Here is a 27,247-nt window from a genome sequence, read left to right on the forward strand (position 1 = left end):
TATTTTTCAAAGTAGTTTACTAACCAAAGATGCTAGAATGGAGCCACCAATCCATGAACTAAACCTCCGTTCTACTGTTGTATTATTTGCAATCAATTTCAACCGCATACTCTAAAATAGAGAGGGAAGAATAAGTATTAGTACAATCAAGTAAAACAGGTGACTCAATTCAAAAAATTCAACTTTGAGGACTTCTTAACAATTGGTTCAAACACCAGTTACACGTGATTATTTTGCAAAAGCTAGGCTAATAGTAGGCATAGGTTGAATTACTATATAGAAAGTACTTTGATTATGGTTTTTAATGTATAATATTTAATAATTACATCAACCTTAGAAAACTGCGTACTAAAGAATATGGCATTCACAACAATATCCTAGAATAACAGCAAACACATACTTAACACTTACCTATAAATCAGGTATCGTGCTAAGTGCTTCATGTGGTATTCCATTTCTTCCAATACCAAATACCATTACTGTCCCAACCTGCCACCCTTTCTATAGTCCTCACCTTTCTAACTACTTTTTTAGTATCTTATCCTAATTCCCCCTATCTTAGGTCACTCCCCCCACTCCACTTCCACATCAAAATGCAGACATTAGATCTCAGGTTTTTTATTCATAACTGCTTTCCTCCCAAATGAGTGTTTATGTTTTGAACTCACACTCTCTTGATAAACATGGTTTTGTGGCTCAGTACTATTGCTTCCTGTCTCCCTGCATCAAGAGATTTTCCCCCTACCTAGGACTTTGTTTCCAGGGATAGTTCTTAAATTGTTGATACTCTATTATTTTATATGAACACATAGTTTGTGTTCATACAACAGTGAAATAAATGTATATGTTTCAGGAGTAAAATAAGTGATATGGGAGGAGAGGGTGCTGGGAGCAGGAGGGATGAATATGGATTTTTGTAGATGAGGAACTGCTGGGTATCTGTCGCAATGGAATTTTTTCCTGTTATTTCATCTATTTTTAATTGTCTTCTAAATGAGATGGATAATATCTAACTGCTCTTGACCAAGACCTTGGACAGCCCAGGTCTGTATTTGTTATTCTGGGACTTATTATCAAATCTAATGATTAGTATTATAATTAAGTTCTATTCCAGATCAGACTATATCTCCAAGAATGTAGTAAATACAATTCAAGTGTCAATCTTGTGCCTATATCAGTATTTACATAACAACTTAATAATTACAAAAATGTGCCATATGTAAAATGTTCCTTTGTATGAGAAACAAAAAGACTGCCAAATATACAAATTCTACAGATACTATTAGGACCCATGTAACCCCTAAGTTTCCTTTGATGTAATAACTAATACAAAGTACCATACAAAAAACTACTTGATAAAAGTTTTAAAATCTAAAGATTATGACTAGGGGAGCGTGTGTGGCTCAGTGGGTTGAGCATCTGATTCTTGATTTCGGCCCAGGTCATCTCATGATTTGTGAGATCGAGCCCCGTGTCAGGCTATGTGCTGACAGTGTGGAACCTACTTGGGATTCTCTCTCTCTCCCTTTCTCTCTGGCCCTGCCTGCTTGTGCATTCTCTCTCTCTCAAAATAAACAAACATTTTTTTTTTTAAATAAAGATTATGACTACTACTCTGTTATCAATGGGTACCAGACTTTCTCCCCAAACCACATTCTTCTAATCCTTTTAAAAGTTGTCACAATGCACCCAGTGATCTTTTTAAAACATAGGAGCTCTGCAGTCCCCTGCCAAATTTTATTCTGTAAGTTCCCTATTAATAAGCAACATGACCTGATACCCAACTGTGTGGGTGGAACAGTGTCCTCCAAAGAGATATGTTGAAGTTCTAATCCCTGGTGCCTGTGAATGTGACATAATTTAGAAATAGGTTCTTTGCAGATGTAATTAGGATACAAGTTAAGATAAGGTCATATTGGTGGGGTACCTGGATGGCTCAGTTGGTTGAGTGTCTTGACTCTTGATTTTGGCTCAGGTCATGATCTCATGATTCATAGGATCAAGCCCTGCATTGGGCTCTCCTCTGGCAGCAAGGAGCCTGCTTGGGATTCTCTCCCCGCCCCCCTCTCTGCCCCTCTCCCGCTTGCACTCTTTCTCTTGAAATAAATAAACATTAATTAAAAAAAAAAAAAAAAGAGGGGCGCCTGGGTGGCGCAGTTGGTTAAGCGTCCGACTTCAGCCAGGTCACGATCTCGCGGTCCATGAGTTCGAGCCCCGCATCAGGCTCTGGGCTGATGGCTCAGAGCCTGGAGCCTGTTTCCGATTCTGTGTCTCCCTCTCTCTCTGCCCCTCCCCCGTTCATGCTCTGTCTCTCTCTGTCCCAAAAATAAATAAATGTTGGGAAAAAAAAAAATTAAAAAAAAAAAAAAAGATAAGTCATACTGGAGCAGAGTAGGTCCTTAATCCCATATGACTGTGGAATTTTGGGGTTTCTTTTAATGTTTATTTTTGAGAGAGAGAGAGAGAAAGGGAGCTAGTGGGAGAGGGACAGAGAGAGGGAGACACAGAATCTGAAGCAGGCTCCAGGCTCTGAGCTGTCAGCACAGAGCCCAACACGGGGCTCAAACACACGAACCATGAGATCATGACCTGAGCCACAGTCAAGATGCCTAACCAACCGAGCCACTCAGGCACCTCCCTGGAGTTTTTATAATAAAGAGAACAGATCTGTGAGAGAATGCCCTCTGACAATGGAGACAGACTGAAGTGTTGGAGCTGCAATCCAAGAAACAACAAAGGATTGCTGGCAAACCATCAGATGCTAAGAAGAGGGAAAAGAAGAATTCTCAGCTCTACATTTCAGAGCGAGCATGGCCCTGTGGACATGTGGATTTCAGACTTCTAGCTTCCAGAATGGAGAAAGGATAAATTATCTGTTGTTTGAAGCCACCTACTTTAGTTTGTGGTATTTCATTACAGCAGCCCTAGGAAATCAATACATCATCCATCTTTCCAGCCATATCACTCTTCCCACTTCTGCAGACTACAAGCCAGCTACTTTGAAGTACTGGAATATGCCATCCTCCCTTCATATTCTGCACATGGTATAACTTCCACCTAGATGTTCTTTCATAAATTACCAACCAGTTGAACTCCTATTCCTTCAAACAGCTTCTTCATGAGGGAGTTAAGTGCTTGCTCCACAGTGTTCCCTAGGGTGTCTCATTCATGACATACTGAACCACTTAGCACATTATTTTTACATTTCTATTCATCCTAGCAGACTGAGCCTTTAGTGGGCAGGGACTGTATTTACAGCCCTAGTGCCTAGCACACTATAGGTACTTAAGGATGGAATCAACGAATAAAAGATTCAAATAGTACAAGAGTAACTAAAAGATATCATCTATGAAAATTTGGGATGAAAATTTGGGAAAACAAGGGATATTAACTTTAAGTAACACTGTATCAAGCACACACAGAATATCAATCGACTACTGAAAAACAAACCTTATCTGTAAGACTACACCAGCGATGAGGATACCTGTGACTGAAGAATACCACTAAAGAACAAACAACTTACTGGGGGAGTTTTCTGAGAGAGCTCTCTATTCAACCTGTCAGTAAAGCTCTGTATTAGCGTGTTTCCTCCAGCCACTATAACACTGCCATAGAGACCCTAAGATAAAAAACAGAAACAAATTAGTTCCAAATGTTTCCAAGTTTTAATCACAACTACAACTAAAACTGTCTTCCTCTACAGTTTACCCTTTCTTTTTTAATATTTTTACTTCTATACAGACCTAGTAGCTTAATCCAGTGGCTCTCAGTCTTGGCTGCACATTCAACTCATTTATGGGATTTATAAAACGTCAAATGCCTGGGGGCAATTAAATAAAAATCTGGGGATGGAGCCCAGATCAAGGTTTTGTTAGTTTGTTTAAAACTCAAGATGATTCTAATGTGCATTAAAGTTTAAGAACCACTAACTTAAAGCAATTATTCTAAAACCCAAGCATAATTTTTGGCAGATAGCTGCCAATATTTAGAGGTATATTTTATATTGGCTTCATATTAGAAAGCTCATGTAGAAGTTGGCAGTATTTAAAATTAGACAATGAGATTATTTAATGATTATGATGGATAATGCATAATCTGATAACATCCCTAGCCAAAATGACTGTGACCTTTCTTTTTTGCAGGGTATTAGGCATCAGAACCACATGGGAACTTTTTCAAAATCCACATGCTGATACCTCCCTAAAAAAAAAATAATCTACTTATGAGTATATTTATCTGTAATTTACATGTATGGATCAGAAAGCTAAATGTCAGCCTTTTTTTTTTAAGTTCTTACTGAATTCCTGTTAGTCAATATACATGTCAGCCTGTATGCTTTTTTAGTGGCTAAGTTCATATTTTAAAAATGTATTCCAGATGTCTAAGTCATCTAACTTTTGAAAGAAAAATGGAAAACAAGCATCTCCAATGCAATTAACATTAGTTAACGAGAGGAGAAATCACACTAAAAACAAAGTTATCTATTACACACTTATACTTACTCCATACTTACTCCCTATCATCTTAGAAGCAGCAAGTGCCTGCTAGGTGGCTAGTTGAAACAAACATTTTGCATAGTTATCCAAAAGTCTTTTTTGAAACAACATGGTTTTTATACACCCCTAGCTATCAGTACTATGCTCTAAGCAAATGAATCAACTCCAACAATACCAAGGCAACATATGTTGGCTACAAATTGAATCTAGGGTTTAAATAACATATAATCAATCTAATAATTAATATGTGTATAATATGGAGTTAGTATTTAAAAGCTGGCAAAACACAAAAATTACGAAGGGTAAGAAGATCATCTAAACTCCATGTAAAAGTTACATAATTTAAACCCATACCTTCCTGAACAATAAAAACAGCAAAACTGCTACATAGAAAAAAAAATCAATAATATATATTTTGGCTTGTCACATTTTAGGAACTCTCTAGAACAGCACTGTCCAAAAGAACTTCCTGTGATGACAGAAATGTTCCCTATCTGCATGTCATACAGTAGCCATTGGTTACATTTATAATGTGGCTAGTGCAACTGAAGAACGGAATTTTAAATTTTTACTTCTTTTAATTTGAATTGCCACATGTGGCTGGTAGCTAGTACACTGGACACCGTAGCTCTAAAGTTTTACATTTTTCCTTTTCTAATACTTCATATTTTTACACATTCTAAAATGGACTTCAAAGTGAATGGCCAAAGTTGACAACTTAAATAAGGATTCAGGGGCATTTCATTACCCTAAAAGATACCTTTATACCGTAAACAGGAGGCTGACACTTACTGGTCTGATGTCAATATCACACATTCCAACGCTTGTAGTGACAACGTGACTGACTCCCAGCATTGTATTTCCTGATAATCCCTACAACAAAATGAAAATGAGTAGTCACACAGAAGAACTTCAAACACAGCACACCCAAAAATCTCTACAGTCGGTCTTATGTAGGTTTTATATAATTACACAAGATGTGCACACACACAGGAAAAGCCAAGCTGATTATGAAATAGTGCTCACACCTTTACGTTGGAAGGGTCAAACAACCCTTCAGGAATCTTTAACCGCTCTGCTCCAAAGTCACAGTTGTACCCGTTGGGGAATTCATAATGAACAGTTGGCATCTGTGCAGCTACTCTGAAAACATATTAAACAACATTAAACAAAAGACCAAAAAAATTCTTCAAAATTATAAACTAAGAAATTATCAACTTGTAAGAAAGCAGAGTGAGAATCTTTCTTTTATGTTAATCAATATTTCTTAACTTTTTATGTTTAGACCAGTTAAGCATACTCCACAATTTTTAACAAAACGAATCAATTTCTTTCCTCATTTATAAGTATTTGGTGTTTAGAAGATTAGTATGAAGGTTTCAACGAGCTATTTTAAGTCTTGTAGACAAGAAGACATACTGTTCATCATAGGTTGAATCTGATACTTGAAGTACTGAAGCTTGAAAATCCTGGATAACACACTATGGATTAAAAAAAAAAAAAATTTTAAGAAACAGGTTAGAAACAGGCAATCTATACTTTTGTAACATTGTAGAGATGTTTGTTTTTTTTTTTTAGTGTTTTTATTTGTTTTTGAGACAGAGAGAGACAGAGCATGAGCAGGGAAGGGGCAGAGAGAGAGGGAGACACAGAATCCGAAGCAGACTCCAGGCTGAGCTGTCAGCATAGAGCCCAACGTGGGGCTCGAACTCACAGACCACGAGATCATGACCTGAGCCGAAGTCAGTTGCTCAACCAACTGAGCCACCCAGGCGCCCCTATAATTTTGTAACATTGTATTTAAAATACTTTTCTTAATGAAACCGTATCACATTCCTGGATGGCTATGTCATTTCAAGGCTATAAATCTACCTAGCAAGGACTCTTGAGTATCAAGAAACCCAATTTTAAGCATTTGAACTAGAAGCTAAATTATATCATGTTTGAATTACAACAATTATGGAACACTGATGAGATAAAAACAATCTGAAACCCCCATACCTACCACAGTCCTGCATTACAAAACTGGTTTCAGAACATTGTTTTTTCCTTAAAAATAAGCCTAGACTTAAAGGCAAGATTTCATTTTCTGAATGTATATACATGTGCACATACATGGCATCATATGTAACTTTTAATGACTGCACATAGTTTAAAACAATTAAAAATTCTGCTGTGAAATACATGTGACCTCTGGGCTGCTAAAGAAAAATCCTGTCTAATAGCTAGGCCAAACTGTTAGTCAACTTCACAATTTTTCCTTCTACTGAACACCCACAAAAAATCTTTATCTTAGGTGCAAAAAAATGTGAGATAGGATATATCCCTCACATAGTAAATTATGACTTTCAAATCCTTTTACTATTAGAAATGAATGTACATCTGTAGTGTGAGAGGTTTTACTCACCTGTCCTCCCGTCAGTAAGGTATATGTTCAGAGAGGAATTTTTTAGTGAAAGAAACTCTTACTGTCTCCTTGCTATGAATAAGGACACTTTTTTTATATGGCTGACCGATGTTAAAGCAAACATAACTGAGCCATACTACCAGGTCTCTATAGACTAAAACCATTTTCTTAGACATAAAAAGGTACAGAGTAACATAATGCTTGTTTTTACTCCAAAACCAAAGTTCCTTCCAGGTCTCATCAGAGTAATCCAAATGAATATATACTAGTTTGTTGAGATAATTAGTTTGACAAACACAAAAACAACCCTTTCTTCTCAAAATAATAATTTTGTTTGCAAAATATCATTAAAAATATGAAGTGCTCACATTCTATTCAAAAACTTACAGCCTAGGTGGTGCCTGGGTGGCTCAGTCAGTTAAGCATCTGACTCTTGATTTCAGCTCAGGTCATGATCTCACAGTTCATGCCCTCAAGCCCCTCATTGGGCTCTGCGCTTGACGGTGCAGAGCCTGCTTGGGATTCTCTCTCCCTCTTTCTCTGCCCCTCCCTTCCTCACACGCTCGCTCGCTCTCTCTCTCTCTCTCAAAATAGATTAAAAAAAACAAAAAAAACAAAAAACACACAACTTAGAGCCTGTAATACTCCTGTAAAGAAAATAAGGGTACTTACATTACACATGTAGTTGTGCCAAGACCTTGTAACCTGTGGCAACTTCTCTTTTCTTTTCCAATTTGCTGGAGATCCTTCACGAACAGCTTCCTGAGTACCAAGAGCATGTACTAGGTTAAGAGAGTTCATGACATGGGGCTGGGGAGCTGGAGATAAATTCCAAAATGAAAATTCAAGCATCACCTACTTTTGATGCAATCATATATGGAGGAATCAGTTCTATATTCATTTCTTGGAAGAGTTCTCTGCATTGCATAGTAATAAAGTCTCCAGCAAGAGGGGATTTCACGATGCCTATGAAAACAGATTAAACGAGGCTAAGACAGCATTAAAACTAAACTCCCTGGGACAAATTTCTTCTGTGTATTTATATATGAATAATCTTTTCAAGTAGAATCAACTGAACTATCTCTCTAAGCATGAATGAAGCCTTGCATCAGTTTTAAACATGCGTTATATACTAAAGGTTTTTTAAAACTCCTAAAAAAAGAGATACTATTTGGAAACTGATATGACTTGATAGTCCAATTCACTGCTCTACTTCATTGTCTACGTTGTCATGACAGCTAACATCATCTCCTGTTTAACTCGTGTACCCTAGTTAAACACATTACCTTGCTGAAGGACATAGCCATCATGGACTGGAATTGCAGTGGTATGAGTGGCTCCACTGTCCAAAATAAGACCCGTGGAACGACCATTAGCAAATCTAGTATAAAGCATTAAGGAAAAGAAAGTATCAAGGTTCCAAAATAATGTTTATTATAAAGGGAAAATTTCATGAAGGCATTTTTAAACGTGTATTATGGCTTAAAATGTGTTAATCTAGGGATAAATATCGGTGTGAAGAAACTCTGGCTTAAAGACAAATAACACAGGCAGGACTTCCGAAATGATGGTGAGAGGAAGTTAAAGAGACCTTTTATCCCAGAGAGACATCTGTTAAACTGGCCAAAATTAGCACAATCATTCAAACTCTCTGGAGCCAGAGTAAAGGACTTAAAACAAATTAAGAAGCAATGAACAAAATCAACAAAAAGTAGGTAAAACAGTGGGGGGCTATGGCATTTGCACTAGGAACTAAAACCATTCTCCACATAGGATTAAAGAAAAACCATCTCAGCAGTATGGCAGCTGAGTGGCAGTTCCCACAAGTCAATGGGAAAGCTATTCCAGGTGGATTCAACAGTCAGCAAATATTGGCAGATCCCATCTTCCACAGCTCTGAGCTGCAGAAGGCCCATACCACGTGAGCATCATAAGCCAGTATCAGGAGCAGGGCCATGCACTTGGTCACCAAATATTTACTGCGCATTATGTGCCTAGTGACAAGTCTGGTGCTTAATAAGGGAGGGTAGCCTGTCTGGCACTGGCATTCCTGTGCACAGAAGGCACAAAAAGGTGACCCCAAACTGACTCTGCCCTGAAGGATATCCTGTTTAGTACAGATCAGGAAAGCTGTGAAAATAACAGCTCAGGGTGCCCCAGGGGTATACAGGAGAGGCCACCTAACCAATCCTGGGGAAATCCAAGTAAGCTAGGGAGAAGACAGGGAACACAGGAATATGTGGGAAGGCCAGGAAGCAAGGGTATGCTGAGGTATGCTGAGGTCAGGGAAGTGTAAGTAGTTCGGCAGAGCCTGAAAGAATGTGGACGATGATTCTGGCTTAAAGCAGCTTGGCAATTAACAAAGATCATTAGCATGGCAGTGGGAAGAACAGGGAAGAGAGGTGGAAGGGTTGCAGTAATCCCGGAAAGAGCTTGCACGTAATGCAGTGGCAATGGAGAGAAATAAATGGATCTGAGAGGTAGTGGGGAGAAGAAAAATCGGTCTTGATGAAGGACTAAATTTGAAGGGTTAAAGAGAAAGATTTCTGGTCTGGGCAACTACACAGAAGAAGAAGGAATAAATTCGAGGGGAGAGATTAATTCCATTTTAGACATACTGAGTTTCAAGTGCTTAAACAAAGAACAGAAAAAGTTCTACTAGGGCAGCTGTTTGTGGGCCTGCAGCGAACAAGAAAGGTCTGGGACACAGAACAGATACGGATTTGGAATTTGTTAGTGTGTAACTGGGATCTGAAGCCAAGAAAATGGATAATTGAAACCAGAAAGAGCATGTCAAGAGAGATGAAGGGCTAACGGCAGAAAAGCAAGCAATGGGTAAGGATGATCAGAATCCATGAAATCAATGCCCAGAAAGACAGGTTGGTGAGTTATCTTTGCTATTACTGGTACTTTATTGACCTCTGGCCAACTATATACAAAACATTAATTTTATGCTCTGTAAGTACAATGTCAGATACAGTGATAGCACACTAAAAAGTGGCATGAAGGTATGTGGACCTTCCTATAAATAACAATCATAAAATCTAGACAAATTATCTTAAATGATCATTTTAAGATTCTGGGAAGTGTTCAAAAGCAGTCAAAATGTACCCAAAATTTATTCTCATAAAACTGCAAATGGAAGGGGTAAGAAGTTTATAGCTAAAAATGCTCCCCAGCTCCATGGCTATGGCTTGGGAAAGCAGTGGTGGAAACTGCAATTTTACCACCTTGAGGGAGCAGTAAAGGACTTCAGGGCTGAAAGAAAAGCTGGACACTTAAGGTAGAAATCCTAGAAGCCAGAGAACCACAGAATGGGTGAAAACCAAAATCAGAGTATAAAAGGTACCCAAATCTCTGACTGACTGCTATACTATTCAGGAGCAGGACTTCAGGGGGACCAACAAAAACATGGAGAACAGAGAGTAATCCACTCTTTTTTTTTTTTTTTTTAAATTTTTTAAATGTTTATTCATTTTTGAGAAAGAAAGAGACAGAGCACGAATGGAGGAGGGGCAGAGAGAGAGAGAAACACAGAATCCGAAGCAGGCTCCAGGCTCTGCACTGTCAGCACAGAGCCCGACAAGGGGCTTAAACTCATGAACCATGAGATCATGACCTGAGCCAAAGGTGGACACTTCACCGACTGAGCCACCCAGGTGCCCAGAGAGTAATCTATTCTTGAAAATCAGAGCAGCAACTAAGAGTTCTGTGATTTTGCTACATTTTTAGATAAATGCATTCTCCAACAGTATGCAGCTTGGACAGCAGAAAACCTTCCTTACTAGCTTAACTTGTCAAGAGAACAGAGCCTGAGGTTGGCAGATATAAGAAACCAGCTACAATGAAGTCAGATAAAACAATACTACTCTTCTCACTAATATTTTTGTTTTGGAAAATATAATTATCTTTTTCATTAAAATGTTATTTGTGTTAACCTTGAGGTTTTTTTTTGTCATTATTAAGTGAATAAATAAATGTTAAACCAATTCTTAGTTTTCATTTCTCACAGTAATACTGACAGATATAACCAACATAAAGAAAATCTTTTTGGAGTCCTCAGTAATTGGTTAAAGTGTAAAGGAGTCCTGAGGGTCCTGAGGCCAATAATGTTTGAGAAGCCAAAAGAATTTTTAAAGTAATACTAAGATGTTATTTGCCTTTTTCACGGTCACTCTCTCATGAGTGTATAGGGGAGTTTTCCAGAGACCATGTCATGTGTGATACGGTACAGAATGAATGCAAAAGACAGATATGAGAATCCAATGTTTCCTATTAAGACTGACCCTAAAGAGATTTGAAAAAAAAAAAGTAAAATAATTCCACTCTTCTCATAACTTTTTTGGTTTTGGAAAACAAAACATGCCCCACCACATTTACTTCTAAAGAAAAGCTGAATGTTACTCTTTCAAGGATACGCTGTCAAAACTGCAGTTTTGCAAAGGAAGAATGCAGGGATGTTGTAGTGTTCAAACATTAACTCTGTCAGTTTCTCTCTCTTTGCTCTAGTATTCCACTTGAGAAGAGGGAAAAAGAAATGTAAGTTATTTACTGTTTAAAAACTAAAATGTTGATTTATCTCAAGATTCAATACAGCACTATATTAAAAAAATATAAACATTAAAAACAGAATACCATAGAAAATAACCATAGAAAATACCATAGAAAATTGTGTATATTTATATTTATTTGTAAATAAATTTAATAAATATAATTTAAAATTTATTATTTAATAAAAAGTAAAATTGTTGCTAGGAATTTTACAGGTTACAGACTTTCCACAGTACCAAAATCAGGATTCTTATAAAGTATTATTAAATCTTAAGAGTCAATCCAGTCATTTTAAACCACCAAATTCTCCTATTTAAGAGTTGCTACTCATAAAGGAAACTAGAGGTTAAAAACAGTAACAAAACATTGATAATTTATGATCATTATGCTAGCCTTCTGGGCTCTTTGTGGACTCTGTACCAAATGTATTTCACAAGAGACCTCGATCTAGTAATTTCTAGCCCTAGTTCCATATTTGACTCCTCTCCTGGAGAGGAGAATATAAAAGTGGATACACTCTGCCTTTGGGGCACAAGGGACAATTCATAAACCCAAATGGGAAGTGGCCCAAGGAATTCAAATGTTAAATAAATCCCTAGAAAAAATAAATAACCGAACCCCATTTAGGGTGCTTTGTTATTGTTCTTTGAATATTTTAATTATTAAAAAAATAAAAACTTTATTTTTTTTTAAACATTTATTTATTTTTGAGACAGAGAGACAGAGCATGAACGGGGGAGGGTCAGAAAGAGAGAGGGAGACACAGAATCTGAAACAGGCTCCAGGCTCTGAGTTGTCAGCACAGAGCCTGACGCAGGGCTCGAATTCACAGACCGCGAGATCATGACCTGAGCCGAAGTCGGCCACTAAACCGACTGAGCCACCCAGGCGCCCCATAAAAACTTTAATAGTATATAAAAATTAATCCCCCTTCCCCTAATTTTCAAAATTCAAAACATGAACTTCTATGCCTTTTTAAAGAAAAGGAAAACATTCTTCAAATCAGTTAAAAACAACAACAACAACTAGAGAAATTCAGAAAAGAAAGTCTTTGTCTTACCGGTGCTTCTGACATGAGAACAGGATGCAGGCTGGCTTCTGACTTGACATGCATTTTGTAGGTATGATCCAAAATAGCCTGGAAACTATCCCAATCTTCAACTACAATATAAGATTAATACCTTCAAAACAACGCTTAGTTGAAGATGAATACAGAATCTTTTAAGAGACTGTTTCTATGTTTTAGAATACTTTAATATATAGAACCTATTTATTTTACAGATTTATTTCATAAGATAGCACTTTATATAAACATCATCTTTGTGTTCTATAAAATATGGAACCTCTTTTTTGTTCATCCAACCCCAACAGTATCACAACCCCTAAGACCTGTCCTAAATGTAATCAGTGCATCTAATAGACCTAAAATACCAAATAAATATTATTCACTAAGTACTTACTAGAGGCACAGTATACAATTCGAATGGTAAGAGGAAATACAAAAGAATGGTAGGATCTAAACCTGATATTTAGAAAGTTTACAGTCTACCTGAAAACAGATTAAAAGATATAAATATAGATACAGATATAGATATAAACCCTCAGAGAATATAACATGCCTTCAATTTGGCTTCCACTTAAACATTCCATTGAAAGTGCTTGCATTTCGCTATGACCTTTTTTTTTAATGTTTTTTTTTAACATTTTTATTTATTTTTGAAAGACAGAGCATGAGTGGGGGAGGGGCAGAGAGAGAGGGCGACACAGAATCCGAAGCAGGCTCCAGGCTCCGAGCTGTCAGCACAGAGCCCGACACGGTGCTCAAACCCACTAACCATAAGATCGTGACCTGAGCTGAAGCCAGACACTCAACTGAATGAGCTGCCAAGGCGCCCCTTGATATGACCTTCTAACAGACAAATCCAGTGGAAACTTCACTTGTAATATAGCTTGACCTCTTTACATTATCTGACACTATTGACTGCTCAAAAGTTTGCAAACCAGTTCTGCCACAATCCAAAGAAGAAATGTCATTACTTGTACAACATACTCCCACAGTCCTATGAGGCTTTGGGGGAGGGGGTGGGGGGGCAGGTGTCAATGAACTGCGTTAGTCATTCTAACTTTTCTCTTCCCTTCTTAGTGTAACTCTCAATGTCACAGCTGAGAACAATGAGAATCACTGGACTTCTATGCTTCCAAAACTTTTTCTTCTCTTGGCCTTCTGAATATTCTATATCCCTAACTGTTCTTTCTCATTCTCCTTCATGGGCACCCTTTCTTCTCTTTGGTTAAACAGAGAACAGGCTTTCACATGGAAACCCATCCTCAACCTTTTTCTCATATTCCACACTCTTTCTGGCTAATAAATAATGCAACTCCATGTCTTAAAATCTTCTCACCTGCTGAATAGAACAGCACCTATATTCAAATACTTTGAACTCAAAAACAAACTCATTTACTTGCTGTACAGAAAAAGGCCTGCTTATAAGGCTGACCTTTTGCTGCCATCTGAGAACTTGACTGATAACCAGTTCCCTACAGTGATATAAAACTTTCCCTAAATGATAACAGTAGTTCACTGCACCTAAACTGTACAATGTGGTTTGTGCTGAACACCTTCTTTCCCTCTGGGAGTCTTGAATTTTAGTAAATTCTAGACACGTGGTACCTACATGACCTCCCCCAGTAAAAATGGTCTCTAATGAGCTCCCCTGGTAGACAACATACACGTTGTCACAACTCATCGCTGGAGGAATTAAGTACATCCCATATGACTCCACTGTGAGAAGACCCTGCGAAGTTTGTCCTAGATTCCTCTGGACTTCACTCCATACCTTTTTTTTCTTTTGTCAATTTTGCTTTGTATCCTCTCAGTGTAATAAACCTTAGCCATGAGTACAACTATATGCTGAGTCCTGTGAGTCCTTCTAATGAATAAATGAACCTAACAGGGACCGCAGATACTACCAATACATTTGCCTTTGAAGACCGTAAAACTTGTTCCTTCCCATTCTATTCCTACTTCAATGTGTGGTACCCTCTATTCAATTACCCCAGTCAAAAATCTAGGAAACTCAATTATTCTCCTTTCACCTCTTTGATATCTCTCAAAGTCATCTCAAGATCTCGGCCATCAGTGATAAAATTTAAACCCTCTTCATTTCTCATCTGAATTCTCACCTCCCTAACTGATCCTCCTATCTCCAGTATCTCTCCCCAATCTAGCCTTTTACTGCTCTTAGAATAATCTCTCCAGCTGGCAAACACCCAACTGTTTAAATTCCTTTAGGGTTGGGATGCCTGGGTGGCTCAGTTGGTTGAGCAGCCAACTCTTGATTTTTGGCTCAAGCCATGATCCCAGGATCATGGGATTGAGCCCCACATCAGGCTCCACACTGAGCATGGAGCCTGCTTATGAGTCAGTCAGTCTCTCTCTCTCTCTCTCTCCACCCCTCTCTCCCTGCATCGCACTCTCTCTCTCAAATTAGAAAAAAAAATTTTTTTTAATTTTTTAATTAAAAAAAATTCCTTTGGGGTTATCTTTCAGTTGCCAGCTTAATACACCCCTGGCATGGTTTACAAGCCCTATGATGATTGCTCTCTGTCCACCACTCCTGCAACTGATGCTAATGCACCCCACTGTTAATAGCCATACTTAATTGATGATCTTTCTAATAAACATGTAAGCCGCTTCCACAGCTCCACCTCTTCACACATGCTGGCTGCTCTCCTTTACCAAGCCTTGTTAGTCAGGCTAATCCTTATTTATTCGTCAAGATTCAGTGCAAAAGTTACCTCCTTTATGAAAACCACCACTGATCCCCAATGATGGGAGTTAAATACCTCTCCTCTCCAATCCCACTGCTTATCAAACACAACATTTATCCTACATATTTGGATATCTACATCTACCTCCCTATGAGTTTCTTGAGGAAGAGGAACATGTTTGATGCATCTTTGTATTCTCAGTGCCTGGAACATCAATTTGTGGAATTAAAAACAAAATACCTGATATTCAACTTATAAGAAGCCATTGTCTTATGTCTAAAATGTACCATATATACTCTATAAATCAAATCCATACAAGCAAACATCATACCCATCCCATTTTTTAGTGGTGAAATGGCCTCCGTATTCTCCCTGGGAACGCGCAGGGCATTAGTATCTATGTAATAGGTGGGGCCGCCTTGTTTGCCTTTATCACCATCTATTTCCATCAGTGTGCTTCCATCATCTCTTTCTACCACCATACCAATAGCTGTGGGGAAATCCACCTGGAAGAGTCAAAAACATAATACAAGTTTTACCTGCTTTATCAAGTAGTCATTTTTTCCCAACTAAAATCTTTTACCATAATTGAGTGAGAATTTCTGCATGAATTTAATTCTACTCAAATAAATGATCCTTTCATATCCAATTAACTAACGCTACACTTACCTTGGGACAGTCCTCACCAGCATAACCAGCTCTCACAGTATAGGATCCAATGTCAAAAACAAGAGCTCCAACCTCATCTGAAAAAACAAAGGACAATTAACATTAACAACTTACAGGTCTCATATGAAAATTAAGAGTACTTAATGTGCTGGGGCACCTGGGTGGCTCAGTCGTTTGAGCGTCCGACTTTGGCTCAGGTCATGATCTCACAGTACATGGGTTTGAGCCCCGTGTCGGGCTCTGTGCTGACAGCTCAGAGCCTGGAGCCTGCTTTGGATTCTGTGTCTCCTTCTCTCTCTGCCCCTACCCCACTCGTGTGCTCTCTCTCTCTTAAAAATAAACAAACATTAAAAAATTTTTAATAAAAAAGAGTACTTAATGTGGTTAATATGAGAATGTAAAAAAGTTCTATTAAAAATTAAAACAGGTATTACATTCTTATTATTATAAGCTTGAACTTAGTTTTAAATACACCTTAAAATAAAGATTCATTCAGTTAAAATATAACAAGTCATACCTTGTATATCAGTAGAGGCTCAATCAGAAAAGAGATGGTACACTAACACTGGGTAATTTGCAAGAGTTTACTTATTAAAGGGACTATTTATAAAGATATAGGCACAACACAGGAAAACCAAAAGGGATAGTATGCTACCCTAGCACTAATAACAGATCTGTTGCCACCCTTAGAACTGAAGAAACACGGAAAAAGAATGGTTAGCAGAACTTGGAGAGAGTTGTGTTGGGAGGGCTACCTGATAGGAGCCGTGACCTTCAGTTGAGGGATGCAGTAAGCCATGGCTAACCCTGAGGGGAAGGAACCAGACTAATAAATATGTCAACCTCTCTCTTCCTCCTCTCTACTGGCTAGGGTAATCTTACAATTTCTCACCCAAACTGGGCCACTTCTGAATGCAAAAAGGGTTCCCTATTCATAGTTATACAAAGACAAGAGGCATAAGGCAGGAAACATGGTTGCCCTACCACTGGCCAAACCACAGGTTAACAGACCCACTGAGACAGTCAGTAAGGGTCACTCTTCAAGGGCACAAAGAGGGTGGAAATGGTGGAAAGTGGAGAGGCAAATGGAAGATATCCAGTACACTTAGTTGCCATTTTTTCATGTTAATAGAAATTATATTCCATGCAATTAGGATAGAAACTTAGCAAAACCCCAAAAAAAAGAGGAACCCTGAAGAGTAAGAGTTTAAAACATAATTACATAGGCCAAGTAAAAAGTTATCAAAGTTTGCACGTTTCAAAGATTTGTAGTAGATAAAGTTTATTTAATGCTGCAAATAAAGCTGATTTTTTTTCACATTCAAATTCAGAGAAAAGCCTCTAAGTATACTTTGAAAATATTTCCCCCAAAACAGCAATCGTCCAAAAACAAAACACTTGGGTTTTCCAGGCACTAATTTTTCATTTTTTTCAATCATTAAAAATAATAAAGAGCTATTATTTATCTCCATTAAATTGGCAAAATCCATCTGATAAGACAAAGTACTGTCAAAGACATAGGGAAAGAGGAGCTCCTACACATTTACTAATAAAAGCTATAAATTGATACAACCCTAACGCTCAATTTAGTCATACACACTAAAGTTGAAAATGTTCATAAACATGGTAATGCAAACTAGTGTAGCCACTCTGGAAAACAGTATGGAAGTTACTCAAAAAATTAAAAATAGAACTATCCTATGACCCAGCAATTTATCCAAAGGATACGGTATTTATCCAAAGGATACAGGTATGCTGTTTTGAAGGGCTACATGCACCCCAACGTTTATGGCAGCACTATTGACAATAGCCAAAGTATGGAAAGAGCCCAAATGTCCACCAACAGATGAATGGATAAAGAAAATGTGGTATATATATGTACGTACACACACACACACACACACACACAAACACACACACACACACACACACACAATGGAGTATTACTTGGCAATCAAAAAGAATGAAATCTTGCTATTTGCAACTACGTGGATGGAACTAGAGGGTATTATGCTAAGTGAAATTAATCAGCTGGAGAAAGACAAATATCATATAACTTTACTCATATGAGGATTTTAAGATACAAAACAAATGAACATACGGGAAGGAAAACAAAAATAATATAAAAACAGGGAGCGGGACAAAACATGAGACTCTTAAATATAGAGAACAGAGGGGGTTGCTGGAGGGGTTGCGGGAGGCAGGATGGGCTAAGAGGCATTAAGGAATCTATTCCTGAAATCACTGTTGTACCATATGCTAACAAACTTGGATATAAATTTAAAAATAAATACGGGCGCCTGGGTGGCTCAGTTCGTTGGGCGTTTGACTTTGGCTCAGGTCATGACCTTGTGGTTTATGAGTTTGAGCCCCGCATCGGGCTCTGTGCTGACAGCTCAGAGCCTCGAGCCTGCTTCAGATTCTGTCTTTATCTCTCTGCACCTCCCCTGCTTGCTCTTTCTCTCTGTCTCTGTCTCTCTCTCAAATATAAAAAAATATATTTTTAAAAAATTAAAAAATAAAAAATAAATTATTTTAAAAAGGAAGAACAAAAGTGGGAAACTCACAGTACCTTATTTATAGACTTAAAGTTACAGTAATCAAAACACTATGTTACTGACATACTATGATGTAGATCAGCGGACATATAAGCCAAAAAAATAGAGAATTCAGACACACACACACACACACACAAAGAAAATGTACACACACAGAAATTACACTTTTTATTTTCTCTACAGAAACTCTCTCACACACATCACAAGGAAACACGTTTAAGAATGTTCATTAGCTATGTGACCTTTGGTGATTTCTAACCTCTCTGCCTCAGTTTTCTCGTATGTAAATGTGCATAATAGTTTCTAACACATAGGATGTTATAATAAATAAATGTGTTAAATGCTTTAATGCACATAAGCACTTACAACAGGAACAGCACATAATAATCACAATAAGTGGGAGCTGCCATTATCATTATTATCACCACACTACTTGTCACAGGAAAAGATAAAAATAATCTAATGGCCTCTCAGTAGGGAAATAGATAAACTATAAATTATTCATACCATGAAATACTGTACAGCAGTTAAAATGAATGATCTAGATTTACATATCAATATGGATAAATCTAAAAAAAAAAAAAAATGACTAGTTTAAAAAGCTAGCTACTATGGGCGCCTGGGTAGCTCAGAAGGTTAAATGTTTGGCTCTGGTCATGATCTCACAGTTTGTGAGTTCGAGGCCCATGGTGGACCGTGTGATGACCGTGCGGAGGCTGCTTGGGTTTTTCTCTCTCTCTTTCTCAAAATAAATAAATAAACAGAAAGAGAAAGAGAAAGAGAAAGAGAAAGAGAAAGAGAAAGAGAAAGAGAAAGAGAAAGAGAAAGAGAAAGAGAAAGAAAGAAAGAAAGAAAGGGAGGAAGGGAGGAAGGGAGGAGAAAGAAAGAAAGATAAAAGGCTAGTTACTATACATACATACACATTGCGATACTATTTAATTCATTATGGATACACACACACTTAGTATTAAAAATATGCATGGGGCCTGGTAATGCTGCATACCCAACTTCGGTTCTGTGGTTACCTATAAGGAGGGAGAAAAGGGAACTCTATATGAATAACATTCTATTTCTTAAAATATCTCAGGCAAATATGGTGAAATATTACATGTATCACATACAAACTTACATATATGTTTATTAGTATATTTGAAGTACTAAAAATTGAGTTTTAAAATAAAGAAAAACCAATGATTATACAGATATTCATAGTGAAGAGATGGTATCTTTACAGAATAATAATCTCATTTTTATTTAAATAAAGAGCCACCTATTTTTATTCCTAATTTGAAAAGAAGTTTCTTCATTTATTATACTTCCCATTCTCGATACAATTCTCTGATCCAAATTATTTTGTCTGAAAATAGGGGTCCTTAAAAGCAGAACACTGCATTTGTTTTAACCATAGCACGTATACTCAAGTACAAACAGTAAAGTTAACAAATGACTATAAATAAACTTTAACACTGACTAATTACAATGTTGGGTAAAAAAATACCTTAACTAAATGAATTGCCAGGTTAACCAAAATATTCAACTCTCATTCTCAAGGATCAAGGCTCTTAACCTTTTCTGTATCATGGACCCCTTTCACAAAGCTCTGGGCTGAAGTGTTTCCCCCTAAAATCCGTACACTGAAGTCTTCACCCCTAGTACCTTAAAATATGACTGTATTTGGAGATAAGGTCTTTAAAGAGGTGATTAAATTAAAATGACAACATTAGGATATGCCCTAACCCAATATGACTGGTGTCCTTATAAAAAGAGGAAATTTAGACACAGATATGTACAGAGGGAAGACCATGTGAAGACACAGGGGGAGGATGGCCATTCCAAACCAAGGAGAAAAACCTCCGAGGAAAACAATCCTGCCAGCACCTTGATATCAGACTTCTTGACTCCAGAACTGTGAGAAAATTAATTTCTGTTATTTAAGCTACCCAGTCTGTGGTACTTTGTTACAGCAGCTCTGGAAAACTAATACAGATACATTAGGAAATTTAGGACTCCCTTCTTAGAATGTTCTAAAGTAGATTATAAAAGAAGCCAATTATACCAAAACATAATTCTACCTGTGGATTCCTTGGGGAGGTGAGGGACCCACACTGGAACCCCTCCCTTAATTTACCCTCTCGTAGGTAATCTGCTCCACTCCTATGGCATCAACTTCTACCTCAACTTCTACTAATAATTTCAAGCCAAATCTTTCTCTCAAGCCCTCACCTTTATCTAGATCCATGTCTCAAACTTTTTTAAAAAACGATCACAAATAAGATTTTTTATTTGTTACCATTAAATGTCTGGATTTTAAGAGATTCTTGGACTGATGGCTCATATCCATCAGCTCGTTCAACTTTAGCAATGGTCTCTAGGCGTGCCTGGGTGGCTCAGTTGGTTAAGTGTCTGACTTCAGCTCAGGTCATGACCTTATGGTTCGGGAGTTTGAGCTCCATGTCGGGCTGTGCTCATATCTCAGAGCCTGGAGCCTGCTTTAGATTCTCTCTCTCTCTCTCTCTCTCTCTCTCATTCTCTCTGTCCCTTCCCCTCTCTTTCTCTCAAAAATAAACAAACATTAAAAAAAAATTTTTTAAAACAAACAAAAACTTTAGCACTGGTCTCATTTTCAGTAGCTTTTCCTTTTAAAAGAAAAGTGAATTACTACCTTCACCATGAAGCTCCATGAGCTCCCAATTCAAACTTGGGCTTCTTCAGCATTTTTACTTTTCTAACAAAGACATCATAGAGTGGAAAAATAGATCGGCAAACCTTGTTTAGATCTTTTCTGATGGTGTCTGGAATCAACATATTTACCACTTCTTTCAAGTCATTTGTCTGCACACCTCAGGTCATAACCTCCATCATCATTTTCTGGATTTGGTGGACCTGTTGGTACTGAGCATAAGAGGTCTTCCGAATTGGATTGTTGCCTGTTTCGGTAAAACCAACACAAACTAAATGAAGCAAATAACCATCGGCAACCTTGACCTCAACAGGAGTTTCAACCATGGTTTGCCGTTTTTTTGACCATGAAGCACATTTTGTCATGGGTAAAATCCATGGCATGGAAATTAGTCAGGCAGTTTTTGCCCTGAACATCCTCAGTATTAGCTTAAATTTTCTAAATGCCAACTTCATCACTCTGCAGAAGGCTCACTTCAAAAATATGACCCTTAGGCAATCAGATACAATTTTGATTCCTTGAGTTCTTGTGACTAATGTTTTTCCAATATTTCTCATACTGAACACAGGTGATGCTTTTACATCATACCAATTTTTCTTAGAAAACAGATCAGGAGCGTCTGACTGCAGCTCAGGTCATGATCTCACAGTCCATGAGTTTGAGCCCAGCGCCAGGCTCTGTGCTGACAGTTCGGAGCCTGGAGCCTGCTTTGGATTCTGTGTCTCCCTCTCTCTCTGCCCCTCCCCTGCTCATGCTCTGTCTCTCTCTGTCTCAAAAATAAATAAAAACATTTTAAAAATTTTTTAAAAAGAAAAACAAAACAGATCAACCACTTTCTTCTTGACTCCCTTTCTGCCACCTTTCATAAGGCACTTGCTCTTGATGACCGCCATGATGCTACTCAGAGAGCCAAAAGGCCATATGACAAACTTCTTAGTGTACAACATTGATTCCTCCTGATGTCCCATGGTTACCTCATATTCAACATATCTGAAGCACTGTCTTCCTTTCCCCATCCTACTTAACCTAATCTTAGCAGTGCTATCACAGTTAGTGGCCTAATCAGCAGAGACAAAAAACTAAGAATTGCGAATTCCTTCATATTTTCATACCCCTCACCAAGTTCTGCCAAACATTCTGCTAAACATTTCTCAATTCCCTTCCTCTTTACTACCACTGCCCCTGTCTTGAGTCAAGCTCTTATCTCAACAGGGAATTACTACAATTCCCTGTAAGTATTGTATTTCCCATCTCTTCATTTTTTCCATCCACCTTACAAACTACTGCACTGTGATCTTTCAAAATTACAACTCAACATATTGGTACATAAATCCTTCAACGAAAAGAGAATCATCTGGTGGTTTCCCATCATCTACAAAATAAAATTCAAGTCATTTCACCCAGTTGATATTCAAGACCTAGCAAAATCTGGCAGTAATCTCATTTCCCACTTTACACACTAGTATGACTGGATAATGTTGTCTCCTAAACAAACCACATACTCTCACTCAGCTAATTTTTGCATATGCTGTCCTTCTCCACTCTTCTTCCATCATCCCTACAACCTCTCTTATAAAGTCCTCTAACTCCCCAACAATGAGTTAGTAACTTTCTTCTCTGTTCTACCTTTGTACCTTCGACATATCATTACCGAACACACTTTGTTGAATTACCCTTTCTCATCAATATAAAATTTTATAAATGATAAGATACACCATCTCTTCATGCACCAAGAAAAAAAGCATGCTGCCAATTAAACTCTGCCACACCATCAAGAAATATTCCATGTCGGGGTGCCTGGGTGGCTCAGTCGGTTAACTGCGGACTTCGGATCAGGTCATGATCTCACATTGTGTGGGTTCCAGCCCTGTGTCTGGCTCTGTGCTGACAGCTGGGAGCCTGGAGCCTGTCTCGGATTCTGGGTCTCCCAGTCTCTCTGCCCCTCCCCTGCTCATGCTCTGTCTCTCAAAAATAAACAAACATTAAAAAAAATTTTTTTAAAGAAATATTCCATATTAATTATACTTGAATTAAAATTTTAAAAAATTAAATATGTAAAATAGAAAAACTTCAAAAAGAAAAGAAATATTCCAACTTCAGCTCTTTAAATATGGGGAGGAGGGAATGTACAACTGAAGTAAATAAAATGCAGTGTCTATTTATTTGACTGCCTCACCTGTAAGACTGAGCTTCTTGGAGACAGAAGCTATACCTACCTGGTAAATTTTTTTATGAAATGAAAATCTAGGGGTACCTGGGTGGCTCAGTCGGTTGAGCACCCACTTTGGCTCAGGTCATGATCTCACGGTTCATGAGTTCAGGCCCTGCATCGGGCTCTATCTGACAGCTCAGAGCTGGAGTCTGTTTCAAATTCTGTGTCTCCCCCTCTCTCTCTGCCCCTCCCCAGCTCACACGGTCTCTCTCTTCTCAAAACTAAACATTAAAAAACAAATAAAAAAATAAAAATCTAATAAATCAATTATGTTCCTATCTTAATGAAAGGCAAACTAGACACAGAATTTTAATGTAAGACTCCTGATGCTTAGAATTTTGCATCTGCTTTTTTTTTCCTTTTTCAAAGGTATAGGTCTATCTCCTGTACCTCGTGTTGTTAACAACTAGAACCAATGAACACAAAATAGAATGGCAAAGGGACATAGGAGACTTAAACCATAACCACAGAGGTCTGGATATTTAAAAACCAGGATACAATTTCTAATGGATGAAAGTCCTCAAGAGTTGGATCCCTTTGCTACTAAAAACACAGTTTTCACTTTTCTGAAGATATTGATGCTTTTCTGGAGTAAATGGCTTCCAAGTTTAAAGGTGTGGTGGTTTTTCTGGGAAAACATGAAACAATGGTGGCAATTTTCTAACCTGGTCTTAAAACATTCCAAGATAATACTGAAGGCTAATAACTTTGGGAGAAAGTGGGAAGATCATTTTTGTTTGTTTGTTTGGACAGGGTACACCAACTCATGGGGATGGAGATTTTGAGAAAATTTTAAGGTTAGAGATCTGGGGGTCAGGAGTGCAGGAATGATGAAACAATTTATCAAAGATGTCCTGTTTATTTTTATAATGCAGAGTTTGAAGTAAAGGAGCACCATGAGAGATAGTCACAGGAACAATGGGTACGTCCTGAAACCAGTTAGAAAGTATAGAAATCTGGGTAAATTATGCATTATACCTAACGCTAAAGATCAATGTCAGATCTAGTCAGAAATCATTATTAGAATAAGACAGCCATAAATTTTAAAATTTAAACTTCAAAGATCTTTTCAATAAGCAAGTCAGTTAAAAGTACAGCTTCTTAAGTTAATTATACAAAACCTAGGAGAGAAGAAGTTTGGTTTCTTCTCACAATACACCCTTTGGAAAATGTCACCCAATATAAATACTGACCATACAGTGGTAGCACAAACACAAAATCATACACTTATTTTCGTAAGTTTTAAATATTTTGTATGTGGAATAGGCTTTATGACATATTCCCCTCCTAAGCAAATGAGAAAAAGGACGTTTATTCTGAATACCTAAACCATACATGAATATGCTATGGCTATACAACTGAAAAATGACTTATGGAGAAACAACCAAAAAACTTTTTATTTTTAAAATAGGAAAGGGTTTTACTGAAATGCCATCTTCTTCAACCAGAGATTCTTGTTCCCCATTTCTTAGGAAGTTCGATAACTCTTGGCCAGTTCATCTTTTCCATATTACTTTCTTATTCTGTAATACAGGGACAGCATTACCATCCCCTATATGGTTGTTATAGATTGGACTAATGCATGTATTAAATGCAACACATGAAAAGTCTCTGGGAACAGTTCTTAGTACACAGTATGCACTCAATAAATGTTTGCTGCCGGTATCATTAATATCCATTTCTGCCTCAGTCATATTAAACAATGCCTTCAAAGGAAATACTCCCAGACAGCCTCTAAGTCCTTGGATCAGTGAACCTAAAGGTCAGAATAGAGTCAACAGCCTCCGTAAGGCAAAGGCACAAAGATCCAGGACTGCATCTTCAGATGAGGAAGAGGTAAATCATGAAGATCCACTAGGCTTTCTCCAAAGTAAAAAATGGGAAACTACGGACGCTCACATGTGAGAAATCAAAACCAAGAACATAAACGGGAAAGAAGGGGCTGAGGGTCAGCATATTACTTCAAAGAGACTCTAGCTACACTCCAAAAACTCCTAAGAACTTTGAAAACCCAATTTCTATCCCCTACCTGTAAAATGCCATCCTCTTCAGAAACAGTATCCATCCTTACTAGACACAGTAACAAAAGCAACACTTCAAATCTGTCTCCTTGTTCTGGAAACTCCTCAAACACAACACAAACCAGAATCATCTACATCAGTGCTTCCTCTACCTGTCTAGCAAGAATGGAAGCTCTGATTCAGTATATGTAGACTGGAGCTTGAGAGTCTGCATTTCTAAAAAGCTTGCAGGTGATGCTGACTCTGCTGATCATGGACCACACGTTGCGGAGCCACGTATAGCATCATCTCACTGAATCTTCACAACCACACCACTGGGCAGGAATTATCTTTCCCAAAATGAGCCCGAAGTTGAGAAAAGTTAAGTAACTTGCCCCAAGGCTAAAGCGCTCAATACATGGTGGGGCTGAAAGTACAAGCCGGGTCTGCGTAACTCCCAGACCCGTGTCAATCTTTCCACCACACTACAGCCTGCCCAAGAAAAGCATCTGTAAGTTACAGGTGTTCCCATGGGTAACCCTGGAGAACCCAGTCAACAGGCAGAAATTACGGAAAGGTGTGAGGCTGCTGAGCACGGAACGAGGAGGCTGCGTCGGGAGTGGCCGCCACTCCTCCAGGCAGTGGTACCTCTCTCGGCTCGCTTTACCCTCCAAGGGACTTTGCGGAAACCTTCCGTCCACGCTTGCAAACTGCTGGAACCTCCCAAGTTTAAACACGCGCGCGCGCCCCGATGTCGCAGACTTGTGGAGACACCGGGGGAGATGCGACCCTGCGGCTGGCCACTGAAGCCGGGGTTCTGCGGGCCGACCCCCTTGGATGAAGTGCCCGCCCAGCCCGAGGCCGAAGAGCACCCCCAAAACCCTGCTCCTCCGGGGGGCCAAGGCTGGAAGGAACCGCAGGGGGCGGCGACTCCGGGCGCCCAAGGCTCTTAAAACAGCCGGGTGGGCTCCGGGGGGCGGGCAGAGCGCGGGGCGGGGATGGGGCGGGGAGGCCGGGGTCCCGAGCGGGGGAGACCGGAAGGGGCCGCCGCGGAGGGGAGGGCTGGGGGCGGCGGTTACAAAACCCACACGCTAAAAAGGCGCGCTCTCTCGTCCGGCCGCACTCACTCACCTCCCCCGTACACCCCGCCGCTCATGGCTGCTGTCCGCGCGACTCCTACGCTAAAGGCCACCGGGCGAAGTGACTGCGACGGCCGCGAGCGTGGGTCCCGAGAAGCACTAACCCCCTACCCCCTTAACTTCCACCGCCACCCCCCTCGGGCAACAAAGCCGCTTCCACACACCCCGGAGCTCAGTCACACTTGCTGTCTGCTCTTATCAGCCAATCACAAGAGGTCCGGGCACCCTTTAGCCAATCAGAAAGAGGTTGTGCTGCATCCCGGCCGCGGCACAGCCAGTTTAGCCAATCGAGGGCAGCCATGGAGGCGGGGAAAGGGTAAAGCGACGGAAGGAGGGAAGGAGTTGGGTTGCGGAACTGGCCCCAGGCGGGAGGGGTAGCTGGGGGCGGAGCTTCCTGAGTGGGCGGGAGAGTGCGGCAGAGGGAGCAGCAGAGGGAGGAGAGAGTCCGAGGGGAAGTGTCCGGGCGGGTCCAGGGGTGTGGCTGGGCGCCGAGCAGTGGTGGGACTCTGGTAGAAGAAAGTAAAACCCTGGAAAAGAGTCTGGAAATAACAGTGTCTCCACGCAGCGACTCCCAGTTTTGGGTTGTGGGGGATGCATAATTTTTTTTTTCCAGAAAAAGTATGTTCAGCTAACTTTTATGTTAAAAAGATTTTCAACTAACTTTTATGTTAAAAGCTCAACTTTGGGGTAGGGGAACAGTAAATCAAATAAACCTGTAGGATCCTGCAATTTTTTAAATGGCTATTAATAATTAGAAGAAGAAA

The 27,247-nt window shown here is 39.0% G+C and overlaps 1 protein-coding gene across 2 annotated transcripts in view; it reads right to left on the reverse strand.

Moving 5' to 3' along the window:
• The window catches only part of ACTL6A (actin like 6A), a 29,373-nt gene extending 2,703 nt beyond the window's left edge, over positions 1-26,670 (reverse strand). The window contains exons 1-13 of one of the 2 annotated variants that reach the window (XM_027061384.2): positions 26,476-26,670; positions 15,895-15,971; positions 15,557-15,731; positions 12,515-12,615; positions 11,322-11,419; positions 8,190-8,284; positions 7,763-7,869; positions 7,576-7,665; positions 5,916-5,977; positions 5,525-5,639; positions 5,289-5,369; positions 3,524-3,619; positions 25-111 (exon numbers count right to left, since the gene is read on the reverse strand). In XM_027061384.2, coding sequence (XP_026917185.1) covers positions 25-111; positions 3,524-3,619; positions 5,289-5,369; positions 5,525-5,639; positions 5,916-5,977; positions 7,576-7,665; positions 7,763-7,869; positions 8,190-8,284; positions 11,322-11,419; positions 12,515-12,615; positions 15,557-15,731; positions 15,895-15,971; positions 26,476-26,500 — 1,209 coding nt within the window. In that variant the 5' untranslated portion in view covers positions 26,501-26,670. Of the gene's footprint in view, positions 1-24; positions 112-3,523; positions 3,620-5,288; positions 5,370-5,524; positions 5,640-5,915; positions 5,978-7,575; positions 7,666-7,762; positions 7,870-8,189; positions 8,285-11,321; positions 11,420-12,514; positions 12,616-15,556; positions 15,732-15,894; positions 15,972-21,218; positions 21,806-26,475 lie in introns of those variants that run through there. The other variant, XM_027061385.2, reaches the window with a different exon arrangement.
• Between the last annotated feature and the right edge of the window lie 577 nt (positions 26,671-27,247).

The sequence above is a fragment of the Acinonyx jubatus genome, chromosome C2, assembly GCF_027475565.1.
Source record: "Acinonyx jubatus isolate Ajub_Pintada_27869175 chromosome C2, VMU_Ajub_asm_v1.0, whole genome shotgun sequence".
Classification (NCBI taxonomy): Eukaryota; Metazoa; Chordata; class Mammalia; order Carnivora; family Felidae; genus Acinonyx; species Acinonyx jubatus.